Source organism: Nannobrachium achirus (assembly GCF_963921795.1).
Source record: "Nannobrachium achirus genome assembly, chromosome: 6".
NCBI lineage: Eukaryota > Metazoa > Chordata > Actinopteri > Myctophiformes > Myctophidae > Nannobrachium > Nannobrachium achirus.
The window spans coordinates 64,945,086-64,965,166 of NC_137815.1; the positions used below are offsets into that span (position 1 = coordinate 64,945,086).

A 20,081-nucleotide genomic window follows, 5' to 3' on the forward strand; every position below is an offset into this window, starting at 1 on the left:
AGGTTTCCACCCGACAACAACGATATCAAACATGTTTGGGTCATTTTAACACCTACTCTGCTCCCCTGACAGTTTCTGTGTTGATTGATTCAGTATATACTGAAACATTAGCTGTAGGGAAGAGAGAGATCATTTTCAACATTCCCGTAACAGCTCCAGCATGTTTTCAAACGGTCAATGGCCTGAGAGAAAATTGTTCCTCCAGCATGTGCAAGGACTGATGGCCTGACAGGAAGGGTTATTCCGTTATTGGCCTCTACTTAGGCTTTTGTTTTTTTCAGTATTTAGATATTTGATATTAATTTATTAGACGCCCCCTTCCTATATAAAACTACAGGTTACGTAGGTAACCCCGGTTCTTTAACGCCGGCTCGTGAGGTGTTAAACAAACCATTGTAACTTCAAACTCGATTTTAACCGTGTTAGATTAATTGAAAACACTCATCCTTGGTACTGGTGACTGACTGCTATTGTCCTTCTAATGCACAAAGGGGGGCCATATTCTTTCAATTACGTTTTTCATTTATTTTATTTGATTTATTTATTTATTAAATGTTTCTTAATTTCCTCCCAAATTAATAAATAAAAACAATAACTGAAAAAACACGTCCCCTCAAGCATTAGAAGGACAATATCAGTCACCAGAACCAGGGGCATGTCATGTGTTTTAGTCTAACATGGTTAAAATATATAGGAAGGGGGCGTGTCTGATAAAATTAATATCAAATATCTAAATACTGAAAAAAAGCTAAAGACTGGGTAGATGTTAAAAAATGACCCCAAACATGTTTGAAAGTGAAAAGTTCCTTTGAGCACAGCAAGGCTATTCATGACATTCAAGACACTAATGTCAGAAAGTCTGTTTACTAGTATATCGTCGTTGTCGGGCAGAAACCTCATATCTCCAGTTTCAAATGTGTATGTTTTTTCGTAAAGTAAATCCCTGCTTCATCATACAAGACTGTCGCACAAGACTAGTGAAAATAGCAGATGTACAAGCACACAACGCCTCACGGTGCGAGGCGTTGTGTGCATCGGCTATTTTCACTATTTTAAATCATTTTAAAATGATAAATACAAAATGAATGGTTTTGGACATATAAGGTTTCCACCCGACATCGATGATACAGTATACTATACTATACTATACTATACTATACTATACTATACTAATACTATACTATACTATACTATACTATACTATACTATACTATACTATACTATAGCAGTGCTTATATCCACCCACTGATTCACTCATCCACCCATCAATAACCCTTTTGCTGTAATTCTACCAGTCTGTTTGCTTCTGTGTCTGTGACATTTGCAACCTTTCTCTCATCCCTCCGGAGCCCCCGTATGAAACATAATCCTGTAAAGCCTTCTTTGGTGTAAGATCGCTACACAGAACTATGTAGACATGACAGCATGACATATGGTCCGTTTACCCACCTTGGCACCAAGGGTTAAAGAGCAGGATGAATTCAAAGTGCTCCGCTCCCCCGAGGGTCATGGTGTAGCGTCCGATGGGGGCGTTGGGGGGAGAGCAGATGGACAGGGCCACCGTGTCCCCTGGGGGGCTGGTGACGGCGGCACTCCAACGAGAAGTGTTGATGTCTGCAGACAGCTCAAAGGAGGCTCTGGTCCCATACTGGTCAGAGGGGTGAGGACCTGCGTGGAGAGTTTAATAGTGTTAGCGCTAGCAGCCTGGACTCTGGACATGGCATTTTGTGAGGGACCCCCACAACCTTTTCATAGATTCCATATTAGGGCTGTCACAATTCTTACATAATCGCCTAATCGCAATTATTTGACATAATCACAATATTTTTTTCAGTCATAATCGTTTCCATGTTGAAAAATAGTGGACATTGCAGATCTACAAGCTCAAGCTCACAACGCGTCTGTAGATCGGCTATTTCCACTATCAATGTTCTTTTTTAAGTATAAAGTTGTCAAATATGTCAGTAATTTCTTTGTAGGTTATGTGTCATATCTACCATGTGCAACTTCAAAGCCTAAACGCCAAACAGAAATGTAATTGTCAACGACAAAAACACAATTAAATAGTTAATCGCAATTATTTGAATCGTCATGTCAAATGCCATAATCGTGACAGCCCTATCTGGACATGGCATTAGTGAAGGATATTACATCATCCTCAGTGAAGATGAATTGCAAATGGAAAGTTACTGGAAATTGCACATTCCCACATCAGTCCAAATTGCCCACTAATTTTAGTCAAAGATCTCTGGAATCTCCCTTCATGCACGCAGCCGGCACACATTTCCCAGGATACAAAGATGACTGCAGCTCTTTAGTCTTGCGTCTTTAGTGATCTCAGTTCAAATGTGGGAACTAGTATGACACGAACATGAGTTGCTTTGTGCCTCTACTTGGCATTGGTCCAAGGAACTCCCTTTGAGTCTTCCATTCTATACAATGAAATCAAGGGTGGGCTGTTTCCCTGTGAACTGTCCACATTGGGAGAGTTTTAACTGTCTATAACTTGAACTTTCACGTTGATAAGGTTATCTTTCTTTGCACAGTATGCACACATGCTTTCCTGCAGTCTGCTATGCTTCCTGTTTGAACAGTTGCATTTTTTGGTGAGCACTATAGTGGTCTTAACCTGACATGAGATGAAACATTAGCTGTGGGGAAGAAAGAGATCATTTCCAACGTTGTTCCAGCCTGTTTTCGAACCCACGGTCCAATGGCCCGAGAGGAAATATTTCAGGATTGTTCCAGTATGTGCAAGGACTAATGGCCTGAAAGGAAATACCAAGCGCTTCCAACAATAACAGAGAAGTCAATTAACACTTTGTGGTTTTGTGTAGGGTGATAATGGTAATGGAATACAGGAGAGAAAAACAGGAACATTAATAGATAACAAACCTAGACATAACCTCAAAAGAACTCACTATGTTTCTTTTTATGAATACATTTAAACTTTGTCCAATCTGTATGGTAGAGTATGTTAATACAAAATAATTCATAATTCAAGACGCCTCAGGGCAACATGTGACCTTGCCCTAAAGGGCGAGGTCACGCCAATTCTTGGCCTTCTGGCCAGGGATGTATATCGGACCAGTTACCTACAGTATATATGGAGACCCCTGCATGATAGTCAACAATGTTATGTCAAAACATGCCCATACAGGTATATGGGCATTACCAAATATGGGCATTCCCATGCCCATACTGTATATAGACATTTTATTTATTTTATCCTTTATTAATATATATCCATATACATATATGGACTTAATATTAACGTTTTCGTTGAAGGTAGGGTGTAAATCAAACCTTTGGTCGCAACAACTGTGGTGGTTGTATTTTTGCTCCCTGCTCTTCTATTGAGACATTTTAGATGGTGTCAAAGGTCATGTCTCACCTAGGCACAGGGACAGCGAGTGCATTCTCCGACACGGCAGCTGCCACTGCTGGAGAATGCATTCTGTCCTTCTGCCGACACAGGATCTGACACAAATATTGACCTGATGGGCAAGATTCAATTTATCCCTCAAGCATTAAGCAGGCCGGCTCTGTTCGCTTAATGTTAAATAATTCTGCATTTGCGCAAAAGAAGAAAGTTACATAGTGCTGTTTTAAAGGAGTTCACCCCCAAAATGACTTTTTTCACCCCCAAAATGACTTTTTTCACCCCCAAAATGACTTTTTTTCTATTCATTACCCCCACTTTTTTTCTATTCATTACCCCTATTCATTAGTCACGCCATGGAGACTAGAGTTCAATAATATTTTTTCTTTTGTATTTGCCGCATTCCTAAGACAAAAAACGTATTATAGTAAATTTACCCCCATTGATAAATGTGAGAATCAATGGGGGTACATTTACTTTACACTTGCCCCTAAATTTACCCACATTGATTCTAACCTAAATGCATTTGGATCCCCATCCAGGGGCTTATTTGGGTCCCCATCCAGGCCCATGCATTTGGGTCCCCATCCAGAATCAATGGGGGTAAAATTACTATAATCATTCTTTTTTTGTCTTAGCGACGAATACAAAAAAATATCATTGTACTCAAGTCTCCATGGCGTGACTAATCAATAGAAAAAAGTCATTTTGGGGGTGAACTACTGCTATAAACAAAGCTAGAACCTGACAGAAATGTCCCCTATCAGCTTTAAAATCACAATGAGTCCAGAGGAAAAATAAACATGACCCACCATGTGTACTACAAGACAAAATAAGGCCTTTCCATAGCGTCACTGGTTTCCTTAATGACAAGGAACATTTATGCAATGATTTCCTCACATTTCTGGACCACACTGGCATACATTTCTGTATGCCGGAGGATTGTTGCTTATTTCATTATGGTAACACCTATATATCGTCCTTGTCGGGTGTAAACCTTGTATCTCCAAGTTTCAAATGTGTACGTTTTTTCGCAAAGCAAAGCCCTGCTTCATCATACAAGGCCGTCGCACAAAAGTAGTAAAAACAGCAGATCTACAAGCACACAACGTGTGCTTTTAGATCGGCTGTTTTCACTAGTTTAAATCATTTTTAAAATGATATGCAAAGCAATACATACAAGGACATACAAGGTTTTCACCCGACAACGACGATATTCTATATTATTATTGTGTGTGCATGTGTGTGTCTGGTGTGTTTGTCCGGTGGAAACCATTATGTCCAAGTTTCAGATTTAAAAACAGACATGTAGCAGCTCGACAAGCTCAAAACGTGTTGCTTCATGAATCGTTTGGGGCTTGCAGATCTGTATTTTTGTGTGACAATGTAGTAGTATGATCAAGTAGGGCATTAAAGGAGTCGTTCAGACCAAAACACATATAGGGTTAAATCTGCCTTTTATCATAACCCTTCATACCTGCTTTAGTCGATTTTTTTCATAGCTGCACCTGTTGCTAGATTTCGGCTGCCCCTGTTGCTAGATTTTGCGGGCCCTCTCATAACTAACAGAGTAGATAGACTTTATTCTAGTGCGGTTATTTCTTTAGCTTCAAAGTTAGTATTTTTTTATTGGATTGTGTTTACACAACGTCCTGAGACCAACCAAGCCGCTGTTTTGACCTCACAGGCACCCTTACTTGTCAAACAGACGAGAAGATCCCCTCCCTTTCTAGGCTCTCCTCTCCCTGCTCTGGTGCAGAGCAGAAGCCATTTGACAAGTTGACAAGGGTGCCTGTGAGGTCAAAACAGCGGTTTGGTTGGTCTCAGGACATTGTGTAAACACAATCCAATAAAAAAATACTAACTTTGAAGTTAAAGAAATAACCGCACTAGAATAAAGTCTAGTTATGAGAGGGCCCGCAAAATCTAGCAACAGGGGCAGCCGAAATCTAGCAACAGGGGCAGCAATGAAAAAAATCGACTAAAGCAGGTATAAAGGGGTATGATAAAAGACAGATTTAACCCTATATGTGTTTTGGTCTGAACGACTCCTTTAAATTACGAATAAACACAAAAAGTTACAGAATATGGAGATAGGAGGTTTCTGCCCGAACTCAACGGCATTTAGGGTTGCACTGCTAATACCTGTTTCCACAGTGCAGTGAAGAGAACTGTCTCCTGGTTGAAAGGCTCCTGAGCGGAGGAACAGGCTGACTGAGAACGGCTGGCCTCTCCTCACGATCAGACGATCCACTCCGTTGAGATCGGTGCGATGGTCTGTGTTGTTGAACTCACACTGCAGGTCCCAGTGAGAAACATCCAATGCTGAGGAGAGGAACAGAAGCAGGAAGATGAGGAATAATAACTAAGAATACATATTCAAAACGTTATATTACACAAAGTCTAATATTATTATTATTTAATTCTGATCATCCTACCGTACATATTATATTTAAATTTTCGGTTGCTGTTAAGAATCTCTTCGTGAAAGTGGTGTCAAATATTGGAATGGTACGTTTGTACCGTAATGCATGGTGATCCGTATGTTCTATAGCTGTGTCAGAGGTCAGTACATTGCATTTCAGTGTAACACAATTTCAACAGAGCTAAACTTTTCCTGTTGCTCAATGTATGACATGAATGAGCCTCAACATTGTGGTCGCCAGTGTCTACATTTGGCCCCAATACTGTGTACTCTCTGACAGAAAGTTAAAGACAGGGATTTCATTGACATTCATTTCTAAAAATGACTTTGCCAGTCCCTGGGTGGAGCAGAAGCCATCCAATCCTGCATAAAATGTTCATGTTTTGTGAACTTCAAAGCCATTACAAATCCGCCAAACCTGGGCTCGCTTGTGTCAATTTAACTCACACTGATGGGGAAACATGGTTACAGAAGCTATTTGACATGAAGAGACACATCCAAACAGTGTGAATGACTTGACCATATAGTCACACCCTACATGAGTTGAGAATTCAGATCCCTTTTAGTCTCCATGGTCTCATTTGTGTGAGCATGGGTGTTGCACAAAATTCTGGGCGCTGGGTAGAAGGATTCACTGGGGCCCCTGTGCTTTAACTATTGAAAAATAGCAGATCAGATATACAAGCTCACAGCACGGCACCGAGTGCCGCGCTGCGAGCTTGTAGATCTGCTATTTTTGAAAAATCTTGAAAATCTTTGAATATTTCAAATCTTTGTAAGGTTTTTTGAAAAACCTATGTATATATGTCAGTGGTGCTCAAACTTTTTCATGTGAAGGACCCCCAAAATGACATGTTTAATCTCCAGAAGTAAAATTTGAGTAACAAATGTTCGCTTAAAAATACATACTGTATAGGCTATTCAAAGATTAGCACACATTTTCATGACTTTTAAAAAATAGCTGATCTACAAGCTCACAGCGCGGCACTGAGTGCTGTGAGCTTGTAAATCTGCTATTTTTCAATAGCTAAAGTATAAAATAATTCCAGGCCCCTCCACATCGGGCCCTAGTAACTCAGTCCCACTCCCCCCTCCCCCTGTGACGCCCCTGTGTGTGAGTAAGAGAAGCCCACCCTATTCCTTCCTGTTTACTGTAGGAGTGGTAATTTCATCACCCTGCTTTCTTGAAACAGGTTTCTAGACAACCACTCTGTGTGAATTAAGCCTCAGCATTAATAAGAGTGTTCATAAAGCCATGAAAAAGAGAGTGAGGTGGTTATGTCAGGTTTAAGTGTGAATAAACAAGTCAAAAACACCAACAGAGACATTTCCTGGACATTCCTAGATAACTGAATGGCTCAGATCTTTTACTGGCCTTGGCCTTGGTTTTAATTGCAAACATGCGGGCAATGTAACGCTTGAGGTGAACATGCTACAGTACAGGCACGTGCACACATAGACATCAAAGGTGGCTTGAGCCCCTGCCCTTTTACCCGTCTGTAAAAAAGTGCCCTTTCCAGACCATGAATGCAGTTTTCACTATGGTGAAAGACGTGCAAATGCTCTCTTTCCATGCCATACCCGAAGGCGGCATTCAAGAGAATTGCCTTGTCCAAACTCTCCTGAACTTGAATGCAGCATCTTATGTTGAAAGAATTGCCCTCTCTGTGGCTCTGCTTAGTTCAGTGTGGTATCAAGCACCGAAAATAGCCGAGCTCCAAGCTTTCTATATTTCCACCAAAAGGCCCTTTTAGAAATTTCAGCCCCTGCCTCTCTAACATTCTCTGCACGTGCAACAGTCTGTTTTTTAAGGGCAACTAAAAGCCTAGTCAAGCTAACTGTTGCTTTTCCATTTCTAATTTCAAGAGTGTTTATATATTTTTTTGCTTTAGGTTCTTTAAAAGAATAATGAGATATGAGCACTATAGCAACCCAAAAGCACATGTACTGTACACTATGCCTGATGAGGCACCATCTGGACAAAGCTCCTACCTCATCGTTGGATCTAGGGAATACAGCATTTGTTTTGTCCATTGCCAGCAAGAGACAGTGTTTTTTAACTGTACTTCTGGGCGAGTGAACCATTGGCTCATCTCTCTAGGGTACGCGGGGAGGCAGCATTCCAATCTGTTTCAATATACTGTAGAGCTGATGAGGGGTTTTAACCTAACATTTAAAAGCAGCATGCGGGGCTCAGTAAAGTCAAGTGATCAACGGCTTAAAAAATGCAGAGGTCTGTTGATAACAGATGTGACAAGTGGATGAAACAACACTTTTAAATAACCAAAGCCAAACAATGCATGCTATATGTTGTTGCCAAGTAATCTGTGTGCTGTCATCCAGCAACAAAATAATATCGTACTGAACCACCTAGCAGCTTAGTATGGTCTAAAAGCCACTTTTATTGAAAAGGTGTGTGGTATAAATCCATTGCTTCCAGTCAGGGGTGTCGCACCAAATCCTGGGCCCTGGGTACAAGGATTCACTGCGGGCCCTCCATGAATGTTCTTCATAGGGGGAGGGGGTTTAACCCATTTAGAATGGGAACGCATTATTTTGTGCTTTAACTATTGAAAAATAGCAGATAGGCCTACTGTATACAAGCTCACAGCGTGGAACCGAGTGCCTCGCTGCGAGCTTGTAGATCTGCTATCTGCTACCCCCATCTAAAAATCTGTAGTTCCAGGCACCCCCCAGAAGCAACATTTTAGTTACAAATGTCCACTTAAAAAATACATATTCAAAGATTTGCACACATTTTCACGACTTTTCAAAAATAGCAGATCTACAAGCTCGCAGAGTGGCACTCTGCGCCATGCTGTGAGCTTGTAGATGTGCTACTTTCCCCCCCTTGTGACGCCCCTGCTTCCAGTATATGAATAACACGTGTGCGTAAATTCTACAACATGACATAGCTTCTTCAGTGAGTCTACCCGTCCATCCTTAAATGTGCCCTTTTCACAACCCCCTGGCATCTCCACTCATGCTTTTCTTCCAGTCTACCAAGCTTGCCCAACACCATAGATGGACTGCCTCAGGGTAAGAACCGCTAAGCCTTGCATGAGACTAAATAAAGTTTAGCAGGAGTGCAGTGGACAGTCACAGGTACAGCAAACACAAATTAAATCCTCTAAAAATAAGTAATAACCCTACCCACGAGAAAGTAGCCTAACACAACAACTCTACTGTTTCTATGCTAGCTGTGAATGAATGATGCTGTACTAGTCATAAACACCAACTCTCAGTTTAAAATGAGGTATTTTGTTTTTCCTTCCATGCTGAGTTCAGAACTACATACTGGTGCATTCACAGATCTTTAAGCATAAAGCATGTGGTAAACAGATGACACTGATTCACGTCCTGTTGACTGTAAAGAAGTCAGATGCAGCAGTCTTCCAAGGAAAGCATGTTTGCATGTCATCCCACAACATATGGCTATAGGCTTGGCTACTATACTATAGGTTAAACATAATAGAAACATTTAAAATTAGACATTTTCTGGACAGCTTCATTACTAAAGATATTGTCTTGTCTTGAATAAACCTCAACTGAAGTGCTTCTGATTAGCAATTTCCTACATGGGCAGGGAGGGACAGTCTTCAGGTTAATTTGGGTTAAAGTTTAAATATGTCAAGGCCACTATAATGCATGCAGGCACCTCCAGCTGTCAAATGCTATAAAAAGACCAAGGTCTCGTGCAACAATCAACTCTTCATAAAACATAAAGGGGAAACATTTTTGGAATTCAACACTGGTGTGCAGATCTACAATATAGTGGGGTTTTGGAGGAGTTCTGCAGAATTTTAAAAGTAGCCATATAGTGAACAACGCAGGTAGCCAGTCATAATTACCTAGGCTACTTTCTAACGATTAACACCAAATGTTACATTTATTTTTGTGTATTTGCAGTAGACCTATTTGTTTATTCCGCCCTGTCCTTTCACACTTTGCTGCAAATATGTGACCTAACAGCCTACTGTGAACTGTTTATATGCTTAAAATTAGGCTAAATGCAGATGTAGCTCAACACTTTACCTAAGTGTTTATAGGCTATTTCCAACTCAACAACTCAACAATTCCTTTAAATGCAGGGAACATAATAAGAATAATAAATACATAAATAAATAAAAGTTTTATATCAATAAGCCTCATTTTCATCTACATTATTTTGTTCTTTTCTTGTCTTTTAGCCTACACAGTTCAAGTGCAGATATCCTACTTAATTGACACAATTGGGACAATCAAGCATTTACAACAGACCTATGACTTTTTTAGTCTGTGTCTAGCCTAAAAATAAAAACAACTATATCCTGTATATTTCAAGGAATAAAATAGCCTATGCATATCTTACCTTGAGTCATGATCTGACGTGCGTTCGTTGATTAGTAGTAGGAGAATAAATTGGTGTTGAATTGGAGTTCTTGTCAGTAACTCAGAAGGCAGTGGACTTCGCTGTGCCGTTATTACGTCCGTTTGGGTCATATTATAGTCGACAGTGCGCGGCTACATGAGTGGTGGTGGGCGTGTCGACTATCTGACTAACATCCTCACACACAAGTAGGCTACACGCACAGACACGCACGCGGGGGCTTCTAACTTCCAGATATCCGAGAGGGGTCATCATACCGCTTGGTGGCGAAAAAATTCTAGGAACTAGATTAAGGGTGGCATGACTCTGGAAGTTGATGCCAGGAAGAAGTCTCCTCCCCCTCCAGCACTGACCCAAGAACACACGCACGCACGCATGCACGCGCGCGCGCGCACACGCACACACACACACACACACACACACACACACACACACACACACACACACACACCTCTGTTGAGTTAATTGAGTAATTTTGCAATAATTAACAGAGGGCATGTCAGAACGAAAGTGACAGACTCCCAATAGACCGTTTGTCAGCCTTCTGATTGGTCCCTGAGACTCCCTGACTGGCCAACCAGAAAAAAACATTCACTTTTTGCTATCGGGGGTGGAGTTTGTGCAGTGGAGTTAAATGTGGCTTTCAAAACTGTCCGCAGTGCGCGACACGGCGATCGCCCGGTACGGCCGCGATCTCGGCCGTGATCTCGCTCATCATAATGAATAAGCTTCAACAAACTAGTTCACATGGACCATATCAATGGTCTAAGAGTCACGATTGGGTACATATCTATCTATAAATGCGACAAATCTCTGTCTGTTTGTTTGTTTGTAATCCGCGTATCTCGAGAACCGTTCGTCCCACCGGCTTCAGATTCGGCACGCGCGTTCCCCGCCGCCGCGCGGAGTGCAGTGCCGGGCCTCGACTCGACCCGACTCGCGGTTTTCCGAAACCGGCGCGAAACGTTCGGAATCTCCTTATGCGGAGCTGATTGTTGACATCAGGCTGTTCCGGAGGAAATCGGCGCAAGCGCTGAGTCATTGTGACATCACTTCATAAAAGGCTCTGACATCACGTACGCCACATGAGTCAACACAAAATCTCTGTGAATGTGTATGTATGTATGTAATCCGCGTATCTCGAGAACCCTTCTTCCCACCGGCACGCGCGTTCTCCAGATATGGGCATAAAGTCTGACATCAGAGTTTTCTGCAACCGGTACTGTGTGTGCAGAGATCTTCATATATGGGCATAAGTGGACAAAGACAAACAGATGGTCAAAACGGGTCCTATGACAGGTATAGTGGGGTTTGCATTAAAGGGTGGGGCATTCATGGGGTTTGCATTAAAGGGTGGGGCATTCATTCCCTATTTCAAATTCGGCACGTGCGTTCCCCACCGCAGCAGGTAGTGCAGTGCTCGGCCTCGACCCGACCCGATACACGATTTTCTGGAACCAGCACGAAAGGTTCGGATTCTGATGTCTGACATCAGGATTTTCCGGAACTGGCACTGTGTCTGCATAGATCTCCATATATGGGCATAAAATGGATGCAGACAGACAAATACAGATATCTCCATATATGGGCATAAATGGACACAGGCAAACAGATGGTCAAAGATCTCCATATATGGGCATAAAGTGGACGCAGACAGACAGATACAGATATCTCCATATATGGGCATAAATGGACACAGGCAAACAGATGGTCAAAACGGGTCCTATGACAACAGGTATAATGGGGTTTGCATTAAGTTTGTCTCCTCCTCCATCTGTTTGTCTGTGTCCCTTTATTCCCATTATGGAGATCTCTGTATCTGTCTGTGCCACCGACTGTGTTGCAGACACAGTGCCGGTTCCCCCTTTAATGCAAACCCCATTATACCTGTTGTCATAGGACCCGTTTTGACCATCTGTTTGAAAAAGCGACAGAAATCTCATATATGGGCATAAAATGGACGCAGATAAACAGATATCTCCATATATGGCATATATGGGCATACAATGGATGCAGAATCACAAAGATCTCCATATACGGGCATAAAAGGGACACAGACAGACAGATACAGAGATCTCCATATATGGGCATAAAATGGACGCAGATAGACAGATATCTCCATATATGGGCATATATGGGCATAAAATGGACCCAGAACTATAACTGCAGTGATCTCCATATATGGACATAAAAAGGACACCGACAGACAGACAGATACAGATATCTCCATATATGGGCATAAATGGACACAGGCAGACAAATGGTCAAAACGGGTTCTATGAAAACAGGTATAATGGGGTTTGCATTAAAGGGCGGGGCATTCATTCCCTATTTACATTGTTCCGAGTTGGCCAGGTCGCCGACTAGACGCTGGGCCGCCCGAAGCATAAAATGGACCCAGAACTATAACTGCAGTGATCTCCATATATGGACATAAAATGGACACCGACAGACAGACAGATACAGATATCTCCATATATGGGCATAAATGGACACAGGCAGACAAATGGTCAAAACGGGTCCTATGAAAACAGGTATAATGGGGTTTGCATTAAAGGGCGGGGCATTCATTCCCTATTTACATTGTTCCGAGTTGGCCAGGTCGCCGACTAGACGCTGGGCCGCCCGACTTCTAGTATTTTAAATGGGCAGAATTACGAAAAGCCAGCCTATTATGTGAGGTTAGGATTATAGTTCTGTCCTCTTCCTACCCAGGATGCAATGCGCGGTCTATTCTCTTTCTGATCCAGAGGATTAAACTAATTAAAACATTTATTTTCGGGGGGAAAACTACTGTTTTGCTATGTAATTACTGTACCTTTTTCTTCCCTTTTTATTAATATCACGTAGATGTGTTTTTTGTGGTACTTTATATAGCTGTAATGAGGCTATGAAGGGAAAAAAAATCCCATCCACTACCACTATAAAAGAATCTGCAAAGAGGATTCTGTCCCACTGGGATTAAACAAATTAAAACATATATTTTCGGGTAAACCCCCTGTTTTGCAATGTAACTACTGTACCTTTGTCTTCCCTTTTTATTAATATCACCTAGATGTTTTTCCTTTGGTACTTTATATAGCTGTAATGAGGCTATGAAGGGAAAAAAAATCCCATTCACTGCCACTATAAAAACAATCTGCCCAGGGTCAAATGTCCTATCATAGTAACAGGGCAGAATGGGGCGGGATTTGCAAAAGGGCTTATTGTGTAATTCTTCTCAAGAACTAACTTGTGACGTAGACTGACTGGTCCCAATTAAGCAAAAAAGAAAATGGCATAGTAGGCATTTTTGAGGAAAAGCACTTAATATGTTGTTTCTATATGATCTTTATGTGCTGAATTCATTTCTGACGATATCACTGACCGAGTGATACCGGTACGTGTCACCGTTTTGTAATAAATTGAGAAATAGCTATGAGCAAATGTAATATCACTTAAATCCAAAGAAACTGATACATGCACTTAATGTGTTGCTTCTATACCAGTAAGACGCCCTAAGGGCACGTGCAGACTATAGGATATAGCCCCATAGGTGGAGATATAGCCTGATATATGGAGATCACTGATGTCATCAATATCATTCAGCAATAGAAGGATATAGGATATAGACCCATATATGGAGAACCCTGATGTCATCAATAGCATGCCTGCCAGCTCAGCAGAAGGATATAGGATATAGCCCCATATATGGAGATGTCATTGTGATGTCAGAAGAGTGACAAAGAGGCATGACAAATTAATGAGGGATTATTTAATGCAATATGTGCCCTCATTATTCTAACAAAGCTACCGGTTACGTAGCTTACACAGCTTCTTTCTACCAGTAAGACTCCCTAATCGGGAGATAAGCGACTGTCAGGTCGCATACACAAACTTTAGAAGGCAATGGTAGCCAATCAGGAGGGAATATGGGAAATGGGACAGATCCATGTTGATGACATTGACTTTAGAGATACTGTGTACCAGGCCTGAAATTTCGTCATTTTAGGGGCAAGGCCACTTGGCCTTTGGTGTTGTCCATTTTTTGAGGGCAAAAAGGCCAAATGCCAGGACTGGACGGCCATCAAATAAAACAAGATTTTAGTCCATTGAAAGAATTTGTTGAATTTAAGGGTTATGGATGATAACCTAATCTGCAGTGAAATAGATAAATGATGGTCATCTGATCCATGCTCAGCCCTGCACCAATCAAAGATTGATTGATTTCAGAATCTCATCTCATACCTTAGTCAGAATGCGTTCCAGACACGTGTGTCTGTCTGTCTGTTCGTATTTCTGCTATCTCTGTGTCCAGCAATTGTTCAATTGTCTAAAAAAACATACTACAAAAATCCGTAATGCTTTTGCCTTGCTGAACAAAAACCAAAAAATCAGTAATGCTTCTGCCTTGCTGACCATCTATTTTTCAACCTTCAGATGTGTCTCTATTTCTCAATATTTTTCCCCAAATATTGGCCTGTAGGTGGTGTAGGGCCGGGCCTACAGGTTAGGAGGCTGCCTATAGGGCCCCACACACTCAGGGCTGTGTTTTGCTGTAGGCAAGTTCTTCTTTTCTTTCTTCTTTAAAAAGAAATAGAGAGAGAGATGTTTTTGGACGGTTCGGATGGTTTTGGAGTTGGACTAACCGGGCCACACTCCCTTTTCTGTGGAATATACACTATACTACCTACACTACACTCCCTTTTCTGTGGAACATACCACGGTTTCTCAACCACTGTGCCTTTGGCTATGAAAAGTGTGCCTTGACAGAAAAAAAGGTTGGGAAACACTGTGTGACTCTACTACCTACACTACACTCCCTCTTCTGTGGAATACACTGACTAACCAATTAAAATGGGCACATTTCCAGATGTCTTCACCCAAGCCACACTCCCTTTTCTGTGGAATTTCTTGACTTCTGACTGCCCCCTGTTTCCCAAACAATAGGTCGGGACCCATTTGTGTATCGTGGACACATTTTTATGGGTCCTTTAATTTTTTGGTTTCCTACTTTTTGTTTTTAATTATTATTTCTGTAATTTAATTTAGAATCAAGGAAGATTTTAAGAAATTCCATAAATTAGAAAACATGTTGAAGAAGTAGTGAGAATAGACGATCTCCAAGTGACGTGTTGTGAGCTTGACTCTTGTAGACACTTATGTCTACATGACAAGAAAGAGACACAGGTGTCTACTGTCGACAAGAAAGAGAAAGAGGTGAAAGTGATACAGTCAGCTGGGGCATTAAGGCCACTGTGACCTCAGGTTATGCCATTGGTTTGAGGGGCACAAGGCCGAATTGAAGGGCAATGACGGCCATGGCCTTCATGGCCTCCATGAAATTCCTGCCCTGCTGTGTACTGCTTTGCGATATTTTAGGGCAAAATCTGTAGGAGCAGTGTCCAAAAATGTGTTTTGCAAGAATGGGCCTCATGGTGGCGCTAGAAGAGGGCCATGTGAGAAATGAGGGGTGGAGGTTGTGGTTTGGCAGCCAAGGAGTGTGCATATGAGATATGAGATATGAGTAGGGCAAACGTGTGACGTACGTGTGACGGACAGACTGAGTGACTGACAGCCGGTGGAGGTTTTGACAGTAACAGCGACCTGACGGTCGCAATTAATTCACAGAACCTCTGTGTGTCTGTCTGACTCTGTCCCGGGCGCAACGCGGGTGGCATCCGATAGAACAGCCTCAAACTTGGTGTCGGTGTCCCATATGACCCATGTGTGCCCTGACAACTGACAATTCGATCGGAGCTACGGTTTTCTGAGAACCGAAAACCCACAAATATCTGCATCTGCCATGGTTCTGAGGAGGACACACCGATTCTGCAGATGACACACCGTTTCTCTGTGGGTTCAGGGGGGGATTGTATTCCTCTGCCTTCCCATGGCCAACCTAAACCTTGGGCTTCATAGACTGGCGGTGTGTCACGTCACGTTTGTGCCACTTAGCCGGTATAAGTCCCTGATTGGCCAACCCGACCTGTTGGTCAAGCGATTGCCTGAGCTCTGCATAATGCTTGTGTGCGCCGAGCCTGGCTCCTTGGTCGAGTGGTAACGTTTGTGCCATCGGCCACATAGGTTCCGGGTTCGCCTCCCGGCCGAGGCTACATTTGTGCCGCAAACGTCAGTACTACACCAATAAAGAGGGTACCAGTAAGACTCCCTAATCGGGAGATAAGCGACCGTAGGTCACTTATCTCCACAAATAGGGCAAAAATGTGTTTTGCCAAAATCTTCCTGATCCATGTTGATGACATGAGTGTAGACATACTGTGTAGTGATTGTCGTGTTTTTAGGGCAAAATCTGTAGGAGCAGTGTCCAAAAATGTGTTTTTAAAAATCGGCCTGGAGGTGGCGCTATATGGGAGAGATTCATGTTGATGGGATGAGTGTAGACATACTGTGTACCGATTTGCGTGATTTTAGGGCAAAAATTGTAGGAGCAGTGTCCAAAAATGTGTTTTGCAAGAATCGGCCTCATGGTGGCGCTAGAAGAGGGGCATGTGAGAAATGAGGGGTGGGGTCTCCGCGTTGCCTTGACGGACGAATAGGTACCGGCCCCGGCTGTCCCGGTCGCTCCTAGCCGGAGTTACGGCATTTTATGTGAGCTGCAGTGTAGGGGGTCCTCCACTGGGGGCGCCACCACTTTTGCATCCATTCTGGAGCACCAGGAGTGGGTGGTCCCCGGGAATTCCCCGTGAGCAGCCCCGTTGGGGTGGTCATTTGGTCAGTTTAGCACATTTGGTCATTTTTTACATCTGGGGGTCCCCCAGGGACAGGTAAGTTTGGCAGGTAAGGAGTGTGTGTGCAAAATTTGGCATGGATCGGGGCAACGGTTGCGGAGATATGAGCAGGGCAAGAGTGTGACGTGTGAGGTGTGACAGACAGACGGACTGACGGAGTTACACTTTGTGGTGGTTTCTACAGTAAGTAGCGACCTACGGTCGCAATCATCATAGTACGCTCTGTGGTGATATAAGCTATCAGCGCGGTGTAGTCTTTTAAAGTCAGAAAACTACAACATTACGTCATTTCTTATCACCAAAAGCTCATGATGACATCAGGGATCTCCATATATGGGCATAAAAGGGAGAGAGGATTTGGCATGGGATCAACTTTCGCTTTGGCATGGGATCAATTTAGACTTAGAGCAAAAGAAAATGCACAATGAAAAATACTTCCCCCAAAACCAGGGGTGAAAGTGGCTTGAAGTTCATGCCGGAACTCCTGGAGATGAAAATCAGGGACACCTCTTGGCCGTGGCTGAATAAAAATCATGAAATATGAAAATGAATAGTGATCCACAGATAAGCCCTAATCATTTTTGATAGTTTAATCTGTTAAAGAGACTGTCAAAAGAACCTACAGCTGTTGTAGGTTACTTGCATAATATCCTATGTAAACCACACTTCACACCCAAATATGTCTGAGAAACGTTAACATTTCCTTCTTATGCTGCGTTTTTAAAAGTGTTGCGAGTAGCCTACTGAAAACCCTCTTAGCCTGATTTCAGACTCTGCGCTGAGCTTGATGATTATAGTTATAAGAACAAAAACGTATAGGTTCCGAACGGAACCATGTTTATTTAATACCGGAGGACAAGGTCCCCCATTGGGATAACCAGCGCCATCTGGCGCTGCAACAGAGTAAAACTCATAAGCTCCCGTACGAGAAATATCATTTGTCGGTAGGGCTGTCAATCACAAACGAGGGCACCGCCCCCGAGTGTATATAAGCCCTGCGGGCTATCATAACGTCCTCTAAAGCCGCACCTCTGCGCCCGCAACTAGCGAACCGAGGGGCTTTATTCTGGGGGACCTTGTCCTCCGGTATTAAATAAACATGGTTCCGTTCGGAACCTATACGTTTATTGTCATACCTCCAGACAAGGTCCCCCATTGGGACTCATATACTCCCCGAGAAGTCATGAACCGACAAGACTGTCGTGCACACCGACCACACCCGGAAAGGAGGTCCTGTCAACCGACGTGACCCCTTTCAGGACTGATCCGACCCAGACCCACAGGGCCTGGGCGTGTTCAGACAGAAAAAGACCCTGACAGACCGAGGCCTGCCTTATGCACTAAGGGCAGACACAGGTCCACCTTATAAAATTGCAATAATATAAGGGAAAAACTCAGGGTCCCCCCACGTATCCTAGAGACAGCAACATGCTATCTCAGGAAGGGGAGAGAGCCGCCCCACTACATAGTAGGAAGGGCAGCAGCACCCAGAACCGTATGCGCCATAGCAGAAGGCGCAACGTCCAGGTGATAGTAGGTCGCAAAGGTAGACGGCGAAGACCAATTCGCCGCTGCACAAATCTCCTCAATGGAGACACCTTTGGACAAAGCCCAAGAGGTAGACACACCCCTAGTACTGTGGGCCTTAAGTGCTTCCGGCACTTCAGACCCAGACCGGGTGTAAACCAACCTAATAGCATCCACAAGCCATCTCGACAGAGTGGGTTTGGACACCGCTTTTCGTTGACGGGCATTCATGACCACGAAAAGCTGAGAAGTAGACCTGCTGTCCACCGTCCTATCACAGTAGGCCTTCAGGGCCCTAACTGGACAAAGACAATGAAGACGCCTATCCTCCTCTGATGCAAACGGAGGAGGATGGAAAGCCGTCAAAACAACAGGTTCCTTCGGGACCACTCGGTTCTTAGGAATAAAACTCAAATGAGGTTTAAGAAGAACCTTGGAGTCATTATTGAGAAACCTCATACAATCAGGGCTCACAGAGAGCGCATGAAGGTCGCTCACACGCTTAGCCGTAGACAAGGCAAGCAAAAGAGCTGTTTTGAAACTTAAATGTTTCAAAGAGGTCCTCCCAATCGGTTCAAAGGGTGCCTTGCAAAGGCCCTCAAGAACCACTTGTAGATCCCAAACAGGAAACAAGGCTCTGGTCACAGGTCTCAAATGGTCCACACCATGCATGAACTGGACCACCTCAGGGATTTTAGAAAGGCCTTTGCCTGCCACCCCCAGGTGGCAGGCATCAATAGCCGCTAAATAACCCCTCAGTGTAGAGAACGCCAGACCAAGGTCCAGGCGGTCCTGCAGGAAATCTAACACCTTCTGGGCCGAAGCTATATGAGCCACCACAGGTGGCTCCTGTAGCTCACACCAGTCCAAAAAGGCATTCCATCTTCCATCATACACAGCCCTAGTAGAGGGGGCTCTAGCACTCTGAATAGTGGCTACAACCATCGGTGAGAAGCCTGCTGCAAGCAGGTTCTCCCTCTCACGGGCCAAACCCACAGGTCTAGGCCCCGTGGGTCTGGATGGAAGATCTCGTCCCCTGCCTGGCGCAGCAGATCCCTGAGCAAGGGAAGCCGCCAAGGGGGTTGAGAGAGCAGTGGGGTGATCAGAGACCTCCACACTCCCCTGGATGGTGTCACCAGAAGAACCTCCTGGTTGGAACATCTGATCCTCTCCAGAGTGGGAAGAATCAGTTCCAGGGGTGGAAACGCGTAGAGAAGACCTTGTGGCCATTCGTAAGCAAACGCGTCCATCCCCAGAGGAGAAGGTCCCCTCACTGAAAAGTAAAGGGGGGCACTTCGCGTTCTCCTGGGAGGCAAAGAGATCGACTCGCGGTCGACCGAACCTGGAGAAAATCTGCCTCACCACCGCAGGGTGGAGAGACCAATCCTCGTAACGAGGCTCCCCCCTGGACAACAGATCGGCGCCGCCGTTCTGAAGGCCCGGGACATGGGAGGCTCTGATGGACCTCAACCGAGGCAAGCACCAGAGGGTCATCTCGCGCGCCAGCTGATCCAGCGTCCGCGAGGAGAGGCCGCCCTGTTTGTTGAGATAATACAGGGCCGCCGTGTTGTCCGTCCTGACCAGGACATGGCAACCCCGGAGAAATGGTTCGAAATGCTTGAGCGCCAAGTAGATCGCCATTAATTC

At 43.8% G+C, this 20,081-nt stretch overlaps 1 protein-coding gene across 1 annotated transcript in view; it reads right to left on the reverse strand.

Annotated features, from left to right (window-relative positions):
* The window catches only part of tgm2b (transglutaminase 2b), a 28,761-nt gene extending 18,465 nt beyond the window's left edge, over window positions 1-10,296 (reverse strand). Inside the window, exons 1-3 of the mRNA XM_080729008.1 lie at window positions 10,159-10,296; window positions 5,528-5,707; window positions 1,450-1,668 (exon numbers count right to left, since the gene is read on the reverse strand). Coding sequence (XP_080585134.1) covers window positions 1,450-1,668; window positions 5,528-5,707; window positions 10,159-10,168 — 409 coding nt within the window. The 5' untranslated portion in view covers window positions 10,169-10,296. The remainder of the gene's footprint in view (window positions 1-1,449; window positions 1,669-5,527; window positions 5,708-10,158) is intronic.
* Between the last annotated feature and the right edge of the window lie 9,785 nt (window positions 10,297-20,081).